The sequence below is a fragment of the Eriocheir sinensis genome, chromosome 42 (genome assembly GCF_024679095.1).
Source record: "Eriocheir sinensis breed Jianghai 21 chromosome 42, ASM2467909v1, whole genome shotgun sequence".
Lineage (NCBI taxonomy): Eukaryota > Metazoa > Arthropoda > Malacostraca > Decapoda > Varunidae > Eriocheir > Eriocheir sinensis.
The window spans coordinates 8,906,062-8,916,590 of NC_066550.1; the positions used below are offsets into that span (position 1 = coordinate 8,906,062).

Sequence of the window (10,529 nt, forward strand, 5' to 3'; positions counted from 1 at the left end):
TGTACTAATGTAAGTCACTGCTGTGGTGGTGTGCGTCTATTGTGATATGAAAGAAAACGTTTGCTGCAGGTGGATAAACGTTTGCCTTGCTCCCACATGCTGAGAACGTTTGGGCCAGGGTCAGGGAGTCAATCGGTTATATAATCAGTCTTTTTCCTCTGTCTAATATTTTCCTGTTGTTATTTCTTCTCTTTTCTCTACTTTTTTGTCTCCTTTCCTTGCTTTTCTATACTTTTCTTCTCTTCCCTTTGTTTCTTCTCTCTTCATTTCTTCCTTTTTTTTTCTCTCCCTGTTTGCCTTTCTCCACCACATACTAATCAGTCATTCATTCAGTCAGTCAGTCAGTCAGTTAGTTATCTGTTTCTCTCTTAAATCAGTCATTCATTCAGTCAGTCAGTCAGTCAGTCACTTAGTTATCTGTTTCTCTCTTAAATCAGTCAGTCAGTCAGTCAGTAACCACAAAATCAGTCATTCAGTTAGTCAGTCAGTTAGTTATTTAGACGTTTCTTTCTTCAGTCAGTCAGTCGGTCAGTTAATTCATATATTTCTTCATTAATTAATTAATTCAGTCAGTTAATTAGTCTTCCATTCCTTCATACAGCCAGTCAGCAAGTCAGTCAATCAGTTACTTATTCATTCATTTTCCAGTCAGTCAGTCAGTCACTTCTTCATCTTTCCAGTTAGTCAGTCAATCAGTTAGTCAGTCGTGCAGTCAGTCAGTCAATCTATTCACTTAGTCAGTCAGTCAGTTAGTACTACATTTATACAGTCAGTCAGTCACTTCATCTTTCCAGTTAGTCAATCAGTCAGTCGTTCAGTCAATCAGTCAATGTATTAAGTAATCAGTTCACTTAGTCAGTCAGTCAGCCAGTAATACATTCATTCAAACAGTCAGTCAGTCAATTCGTCTATCAGTAAGTTATTCACAGTCATATTCACTATTATTATTATTATTATTATTATTATTATTATTATTATTATTATTATTATTATTATTATTATTATTATTATTATTATCATTGTTATTGTTTTTTTCTCATTTTTCTTCACTCCGGAAATTACAAATGTCTCGTGCTTTTTTTTTTTTTCACTTCTTTCCGTCCTACATTCACTTCCTTCCTAACACACGTAATAAACTCGTTGGGTAACCTCTCTCTCTCTCTCTCTCTCTCTCTCTCTCTCTCTCTCTCTCTCTCTCTCTCTCTCTCTCTCTCTCTCTCTCTCTCTCTCTCTCTCTCTCTCTCTCATCAGTTATCATCTTTTTCCTTCCTTCCTCCCTTTTGCTTCACTATTTTATCTTTTTTTATTCTACTCTCTCTCTCTCTCTCTCTCTCTCTCTCTCTCTCTCTCTCTCTCTCTCTCTCTCTCTCTCTCTCTCTCTCTGACCCCATAATTTCCAGTCTTTCATATAAATTTCTGGAATATTCGAGATTTTTCCGTCTATAGCCAAAGCCAAATGCTCTAATTATTCGCTGTCATATATATCTTTTAAGTCTTTTTATCACTGGTCTCTTTAACTCATTTCCACCGTTTTTTCTCCCTTTCCTTATTCTTCTAAAGTTACGTAATAGGCTATTGTTTACTTTCTCTTCTGTTATCTAATTTAGTGTTATGTTCTTCCTATATTCGTTTTTAGTCTCGTTTATCTTCACTGTTTCTGTTTTCATTTAGTACTTTTAACTGCTTTTATTGTGGTGTTTATTTTGTTATTTATATTTATTAAGTGTCATCTCTTCTCCTTCATAACTTCCTTCCTTTTTTTTTATTTTCTTTACTCTTCTTCCTCTTCATACATATTCTCTCTCTCTCTCTCTCTCTCTCTCTCTCTCTCTCTCTCTCTCTCTCTCTCTCTCTCTCTCTCTCATCAATAATCATCTTTTTCCTTCCATCCTTTAATTCTTTTCTCTATTTCAACTTATTATTCTACTCTCTCTCTCTCTCTCTCTCTCTCTCTCTCTCTCTCTCTCTCTCTCTCTCTCTCTCTCTCTCTCTCTCTCTCTCTCTGCCTTATTTATAACTATTTTCCATTCATTTTCTCCTTCAATCACACGTCTTTTTCTTTACCAATTTCAATACAGTCAACAAATTACCAAACTCAAATCAACTTCCAACTAAAACAAACAAACAAGCAAGCAAACAAAAGCGAACCCAGGTGTTAATTAACCAATCGCCCAGGTGTTGAGTATTTTGGGAGCAAGGCAGCTATAGGTAAACATTCATACATATACATTATAGCTGTGTATATTGATAGACATACAATACATGACTTATTATAATATATGCCCTTGTAAATCATAACGTATGTATACATATATATATATCTAGTGGAAGCATAGTCAACAGGCATGTGTATTGACGCGTATATGTATATTTTTTGTATCCTTTTGGGAGCTGCTGAAGGACCCCATTGGAAGCTTGCGAGTTGTGTTATTTTTTTGTTTATTTGTTGAGGGTGAGAGAGGATAGGTTGGAGATGGATTGGAGGTAGACAGAAGGTGGATTGGAGTAGACAGAAGATGGATTGGAGTAGACAGAAGATGGATGAAGAGACAGAGGATAGGTTAGAGATGGATTGGAGGTAGACAGAAGATGGATTGGAGATGGATTGAAGAGACAGAGGATAGGTTGGATATGGATTGGAGTAGACAGAAGATGGATGAAGAGACAGAGGATAGGTTAGAGATGGATTGGAGGTAGACAGAAGATGGATTGGAGTAGACAGAAGATGGATTGGAGATGGATTGAAGAGACAGAGGATAGGTTGGAGATGGATTGAAGAGACAGAGGATAGGTTAGAGATGGATTGAAGATAGACAGAAGGTGGATTGGAGTAGACAGAAGATGGATTGGAGATGGACTGAAGAGACAGAGGATAGGTTAGAGATGGATTGAAGATAGACAGAAGGTGGATTGGAGATGGATTGAAGAGACAGAGGATAGGTTGGAGATGAATTGAAGATAGACAGAAGGTGGATTGGAGTAGACAGAAGATGGATTGGAGATGAATGAAGAGACAGAAGATAGAGTGGAGATGAATTGAAGAGACAGGATAGGTTGAAGATGAATAGAAGAAACAAGATGGATTGAAGAGACAAGATAAATTGAAGATGAATTGGAGATAGACAGAAGACATATTGAAGATGAATAGAAGAGACAGAAGATGGATTGAAGAGACAGAAGATAAAGTGAAGACAGATTAAAGATGAATTGAAGAGACAGAAAAGAGGTTGAAGGTGAATTAAAGATAGACAGAAGATGGATTGAAGATGAATTGACGATAGATAGAAGATAGATCGAAGATGAATTGATGATAGATTGAAGTGGGAGAGGAGAAAATTGAGTGTGCTCGAAGATAGATTGACCGAGATAGGCTTGAAGAAAATAGATTGGATTGAGAATTGAATGGATTGAATATATTTTGGAGTGATGATGAGTTGAAGATTGATTTGAAGTAAGAATGAAGAAAACTTAAGTGTCATTGAAGATAGATTAACCGAGATAAGATTGAGGAATATAAATTGGGTTGAAAAGTGAACGGATTGAGAATTGAATGGATTGAAAATTGATTGGTATGAGTATTTATTGGAGTGATGATGAGTTGAAGATTGATTTGAAGTAGGAATGAAGAAAACTTAAGTGTCATTGAAGATAGATTAACCGAGATAAGATTGAAGAATATAGATTGGGTTAAAAATTGAAAGGATTGGAAGTTGATTGAATTGATTGAAGGAAGACTGAAGAAAACTGAATGTAACTGAAGAAGGATTGAAGAGAAATTGAAGAAAATGGTTGAAAGCTTAGAATCAGTGAAATATTACCTGTGAAGACCTTTTTGAGTGACACACAAACACGTCTTCTGGCATTTTCTTGTATTAGACTGAGCATGGTATAAGAAAATGATTGAAAGGCAGGAAATATAGCGGTTAACATAATGATTGTAATGTGAAAGATTTTTAACGATGAAGACAACTATTTACTAAGTCCAAAAAGGAGACAAATCTGGTTCTAAGGAGTGTTTTTTCACGTTCATGGTACAGAAGAATGGTTAACCTACTACCAGGGTCATTAAACTATCCCTGGAAATGCCCACAACTCCTCCGAAAGCCTTGTTAAATTTGTGTATGCTTGGGGGGCGAAGTGCTTAAGGATACGGGCTTGCAACTCAATCACGAACATGTATTTTGTTGTTTTCGTACTTAATGGTTAACCTACTACCAGGGTCATTAAACTACCCCTGGAAATGCCCATAACTCCTCCGAAAGCCTTGTTAAATTTGTATGTGCTTGGGGTCGAAGTGCTTAAGAATACGGGCTTGCAACTCACTCGCGAACATGTATTTTGTTGTTTTCGTACTTAATGGTAAACCTACTTCCAGGGTCATCAAACTACCCCTGGAAATGCCCACAACTCCTCCGAAAGCCTTGTTAAATTTGTATGTGCTTGGGGTCGAAGTGCTTAAGGATACGGGCTTGCAACTCACTCGCGAACATGTATTTTGTTGTTTTCGTACTTAAATGAGTATGATTGAATATTTGAAAGCTCGGGAAAGGTTTATGATATTGGTTGTGATGTGAAGAATATTCGAAGCCTAAGACGGTATCGCGAACACGTCTTTTTATTATTTTTTTCGTAATTTTCTAGCGAACGAACATCTTTGCGTGATTGTGGTGAGTCATTCCACGGCGCTTTCACGGCTCACGGTGGTATTTCCCTCACCTGTGATTTATGTGACGGTTAAGTAAGGTGAGCATCATGCTGAGACAAGGAAAGCGGCGCAGAACAACTATATAGGCTATCTTACAACCTGAAGTGCCGCTGGAAAAAGAGAAATACCAACTCGAAAATGATATAAAGGAAAGAAATGTTGAATGACTTGACTATATCTTATCATCGGAAGTATTAATAGAAAGAGAAATAACAATACAAATATAAGACAAAAGAAAGAGAGGCGTAAAGTGACTATCTTATCATCCGAAGTATTGATAGAAAGAGAAATAAAAATGCAAAAATAAGACAAAAGAAAGAGAGGCGTAAAGTGACTATCTTATCATTCGAAGCATTGATAGAAAGAGAGATAACAATACAAAAATGAGACAAAAGAAAGAGGCGTAAAGTGACTATCTTATCATTCGAAGCATTGATAGAAAGAGAGATAACAATACAAAAATGAGACAAAAGAAAGAGAGGCTTAAAGTGACTATCTTATCATCCGAAGTATTGATAGAAAGAGAGATAACAATACAAAAATGAGACAAAAGAAAGAGAGGCGTAAAGTGACTATCTTATCATTCGAAGCATTAATACAAAGAAATGCCAAAAATAAGATATGGAACGAAGGAAGAATGTGAAGATTGACTACCTTATCTCCCAAAGCATTAGGAGAAAGAGAAATACCAAAAAGAAATACTATCACGAAGGAAAGAGATGCGAAATTACTTAATCTTATAACGCATAGCACTGGTAAAAAGAGAAAGTTTAACAAGAAGATATTATGGCATGTTGGAAAGATCTACTGACTTGATCTTAATACCCAAAACAGTGATAGAAAAAGAAATATGCGAAATTGCTTGACCTTATAACCCACAGCCCTGGTAGAAAGAGAAAGTTTAACAAGAAGATATTATGGCATGTTGGAAAGATCTACTGACTTGATCTTATCCCCCAAAACAGTGATAAAAAAATAAATATGGACCTTATAACCCACAGCCCTGGTAGAAAGAGAAAGGTCAACAAGAAGATATTATGGCATGTTGGAAAGATCTACTGACTTGATCTTAATACCCAAAACAGTGATAGAAAAAGAAATATGCGAAATTGCTTGATCTTATAACCCAAAGCACTGGTAGAAAGAGAAAGGTCAACAAGAAGATATTATGGCACGTTGGAAAGATCTACAGAATGACTTGATCTTATCCCTAAAAACAGTGATAAAAAAAAGAAATATCAACCAAATAATAAACAAATGAAGGGAAATCTTAGAATGACCAAATAGGAAATAGAAATGTTAACTAGAGGAAAGATATTCAGATTAACTCTCATAACCTAAAATACTGATAAAGAAAGAAATACTAACCAGATGATATGAGATAGAAGAAGGAAATTCTAATATAGAAGGAGAAATACAGACCAGAAATGTGTTCGTGAGATCGCCTTCATAAGCATATTGATAAGAACTGATAACACGATGATAGATAAAATAACCAAATAGATAAAAAAATAGGCTTCGCACCCTTGTTGTTTACCTGCAACAATAAACTATCAATCAATCATCAATCGTAACTATTTTATAAGAATGAAAAAAATGAATAAAAAATGTTCGAATATGAATTTATCTCAAGGCTATTTATATATTTACTGATTATTACGCATTCTTCTTAAACTCTCGTGCTTGTGTAAGGGAGAGAGAAAGAAAGAAAGAGATAAAAAAAAGTGGATTGAGAAAGGTCATGGTTGATGTAACGATGATATTATAACTTTTTTTTTTGCTACTGGACTTTTTCTTATCCTATTGTAGTAGTAGTAGTAGTAGTAGTAGTAGTAGTAGTTTGTGTACGTATGTTTGTGTTGTCACGTTAATTTCCGACCAAAACAGACATGACTCACTTCCTTCGTTTGAGTGATAATATAGCAGGTTATTTCCAGCACTTCCACCACCACCACCATCACCACCACCACCATCACCACCACCACCATCACCACCACCACCATCACCATCACCACCACCACCACCACCACCACCATCACCATCACCACCATCACCATCACCACCACCATCACCTCCATCACCATCACCTCCATCACCATCACCATCACCTCCATCACCATCACCACCACCATCACCATCACCTCCATCACCATCACCATCACCTCCATCACCATCACCACCACCACCACCACCACCACCTCCATCATCATCACCACCACCACCACCACCATCACCTCCATCACCATCGCCTCCATCACCATCACCACCACCATCACCACCACCACCACCATCACCTCCATCACCATCACCACCACCTCCACCACCATCACCACCACCACCACCACCATCACCACATGAAAACAGAAGTATGCAATCACCATCACCATTCGTAACACCATCATCACCACCATCACCACCACTCTCCTACTATCATCACACTCACCACCACATGAAAACAGAAGAATGCAATCACCACCACCATTCTTAACACCACTATCATCACCACCACCACCATCACCATCACTCTCCTGCTATCATCACACTCACCACCACATGAAAACAGGAGAATGCAATCACCACCACCACCACCACCACCACCACTACCATCACCACCACCACTCATGCTATCATCACACTCACCACCACATGAAAACAGAAGAATGCAATCACCACCACCATCACCACTCCTGCTATCATCACACTCACCACCACATGAAAACAGAAGAATGCAATCACCACCACCATCACCACTCCTGCTATCATCACACTCACCACCACCATCACCACCACCATAACAATAACATAACACCACTACATTAACACACGAGAACTGCAATCACCATCACCACCACCATCATCACCACTTCCACCTCCTCCCTTTCATCTCAACTCCGTCATTATCTCATTCCACATTCCTAGACAACTCCACCTAATCCACCTCCTCCACCTCCACCTCCTCCTCCACCTCGCACGATTTCACTATATACGATCTAATAATTAATAATGTTTTAGAGCGTGACTCGAAGGGAATGACGCGAGGTGAAGGGTGAAGGTTGAGATATTTACATAGATTTACATAGAAAATCAGACCACACAGACCCCATGGTCCAGACTAGGTGGTCTGTCCTTAAACCTAAGTGATTTTACATTAATCGGAAGGCTCCTAAACGTTGCATTTCTACTCTAGTTGATATTAAGTTGAAGGAAGTGACGGTCGAGCTTATTTTTGAAGGAGTCAATCGTGTTACACTGGACCACTGATGGTGGAAGCTTATTCCATTCTCGCACTACAACGTTGGTGAGGAAGAAATTGGTGCAGTCTGAATTTACTTGTCTACATTTGAGTTTTACGCCATTGTTCCTCGTGCGCAAAGTGTCATCGATCATAAACAATGTTGATCTGTCTACATTCGTGAAACCATTAAGTATTTTAGAACGTTCGATCAGTTTTCCTCGGAGGCGACGTTTCTCAAGAGAGAACATGTTAAGGGTAGAAAGCCTTTCTTCGTAGGATTTGTTGCGCAAGGAAGGGATCATTTTCGTTGCCCGACGCTAAACACCTTCTAATTTAGCAATATCCTTTGCATGGTGGGGAGAGAGAGAGAGATGAAGAAAGAAGGAATAGAAAAGAAGAGAATGGAAACAGAGGACATTTTAATCATTCTATTCTTCTCTTTTTATCTTCTTCCTCGTTTCCTTCCTCCTTCTCCATCATCATCTTCCTCCTCCTCCTTTTTCTCCATCATCTCTGTCTTCTTTTGATACCCTCGCCTTCTCCTCCTCCCCGTTATCATCTTTCTTTTCCCTCTTCATCATTCTTCTTTCCATCCACCTCTTCCCCTTTTACTCCACCTCCTCTTCCTCCTCATCACATTTTCCTTCTACCTCTTCATCGTTATCTACCTCTCACCTTCACCTTTTTATATCTTCTCACGTTCTCCTTTTTATTCTCTTCCTCCTTTCTTCCTTTACTCCACCTCCTCCTCTTCCTCCTCATCACATTTTCCTTCTACCTTTTCATAATTATCTCATCTTCACCTTCTTATATCTCTTCTCACGTTCTACTTATTATTATTTTCCTCTTGTCTTCCTTTACTCATCATCATCATCATCCACTTCTCACCTTCACAATCTTATATCTCTCTTTCTTTCGTCACACTTTTATTCTTTTCCTCCTGTCTTCCTTTAATCCACCTCCTCCTCCTCTTCATCCTCATCATCCACCTCTCACCTTCACCTTCTTATATCTCTCTCTTTCGTCCCACTTTTCGTCACCTTGTTTGGGTCTTTCCGTTTCCGAGTTTGTTTTGATTCGGTATTGTTAAACGCCTCCACTCCTTACATCCACAAACTCCAAAGGGCAAAAAGGAGACAAATCGGGTTCTTATGAGTGTTTCCTCAGGTTCATTGTAGAGAAGAAGGGTTACACTGCCAGAGGGATCATTAAACTACCCCTGGAAATGCCCGAAACTCAACGAAAGGCTTGTCAAATATGTCCGTTTAGGTTCATGGTGCAAAGGAAGGGTCACACTGCCAGAAGGGTCATTAAACTACTACTGGAAATGCCCGGAACTCCTACGAAAGGCTTGTCAAATATGTTCTTTTAGGTTCATGGTGCAGAGGAAGGGTCACACTGCCAGAGGGGTCATTAAACTACCCCTGGAAATGCCCGAAACTCCTACGAAAGGCTTGTCAAATATGTTCTTTTAGGTTCATGGTGCAAAGGAAGGGTCACACTGCCAGAGGGGTCATTAAACTACCCCTGGAAATGCCCGAAACTCTACGAAAGGCTTGTCAAATATGTCCGTTTAGGTTCATGGTGCAAAGGAAGGGTCACACTGCCAGAGGGGTCATAACACTACCCCTGGAAATGCCCGAAACTCTACGAAAGGCTTGTCAAATATGTTCGTTTAGGTTCATGGTGCAAAGGAAGGGTCACACTGCCAGAGGGGTCATTAAACTACCCCTGGAAATGCCCGAAACTCCTACGAAAGGCTTGTCAAATATGTTCTTTTAGGTTCATGGTGCAAAGGAAGGGTCACACTGCCAGAGGGGTCATAACACTACCCCTGGAAATGCCCGAAACTCCTACGAAAGGCTTGTCAAATATGTTCTTTTAGGTTCATGGTGCAGAGGAAGGGTCACACTGCCAGAGGGGTCATAACACTACCCCTGGAAATGCCCGGAACTCCTACGAAAGGCTTGTCAAATATGTTCTTTTAGGTATATGGTGCAGAGGAAGGGTCACACTGCCAGAGGGGTCATTAAACTACCCCTGGAAATACCCGAAACTCCTACGAAAGGCTTGTCAAATATGTTCTTTTAGGTTCATGGTGCAAAGGAAGGGTCACACTGCCCCTGGAAATACCCGGAACTCCTACGAAAGGCTTGTCAAATTATGTCCGTTTAGGTTCATGGTGCAAAGGAGGGGTCACACTACCACCAGGGTCACAAAACTCCAAATATGTGTCCTTGGGCGCCGAAATGTTGAAAAATGACCCTTGCTTCGACCGGCCAGAACCAGGTCACTCCAGCTTACAGGACACGGGCAGGAAATACAGAACGGATGTTAGATAATAATATATTCAAAGTACCTACACATGCTCGGCTGAACGGAACCCACTCATAACCATAACCAGAAGCAGGAGGTAAAGTTAGAGTGCACGGAAAATACTGAATATACATAAAAAAAAAAAATAAAAAATACGCCTTATGCACTGGGCCGTTCCGATGTATATCCGCTTCCTGTATGTTATAGGAATGACTTAACGAATCTTCAAAATCAATAGAAAAAGGCATAAAAAGAGAAAAAATAAAGGACTTA

The 10,529-nt window shown here is 39.2% G+C and overlaps 1 protein-coding gene and 1 long non-coding RNA gene across 2 annotated transcripts; one reads left to right on the forward strand and one right to left on the reverse strand.

Moving 5' to 3' along the window:
• Positions 1-1,322: 1,322 nt before the first annotated feature.
• LOC127009929 (uncharacterized) lies at positions 1,323-3,133 on the reverse strand. Its single transcript, XM_050883467.1, has 2 exons — positions 2,632-3,133; positions 1,323-2,589 (listed from the first exon to the last, which is right to left on the reverse strand). Exons 1-2 carry the CDS (start codon positions 3,131-3,133, stop codon positions 2,156-2,158), a joined length of 936 nt encoding a protein of 311 aa, XP_050739424.1. The 3' UTR covers positions 1,323-2,155.
• LOC127009930 (uncharacterized) lies at positions 2,732-5,233 on the forward strand. Its single transcript, XR_007762547.1, has 2 exons — positions 2,732-2,876; positions 2,941-5,233. It is a non-coding gene; the product is annotated as an uncharacterized LOC127009930 (long non-coding RNA).
• The last annotated feature ends 5,296 nt before the right edge of the window (positions 5,234-10,529 follow it).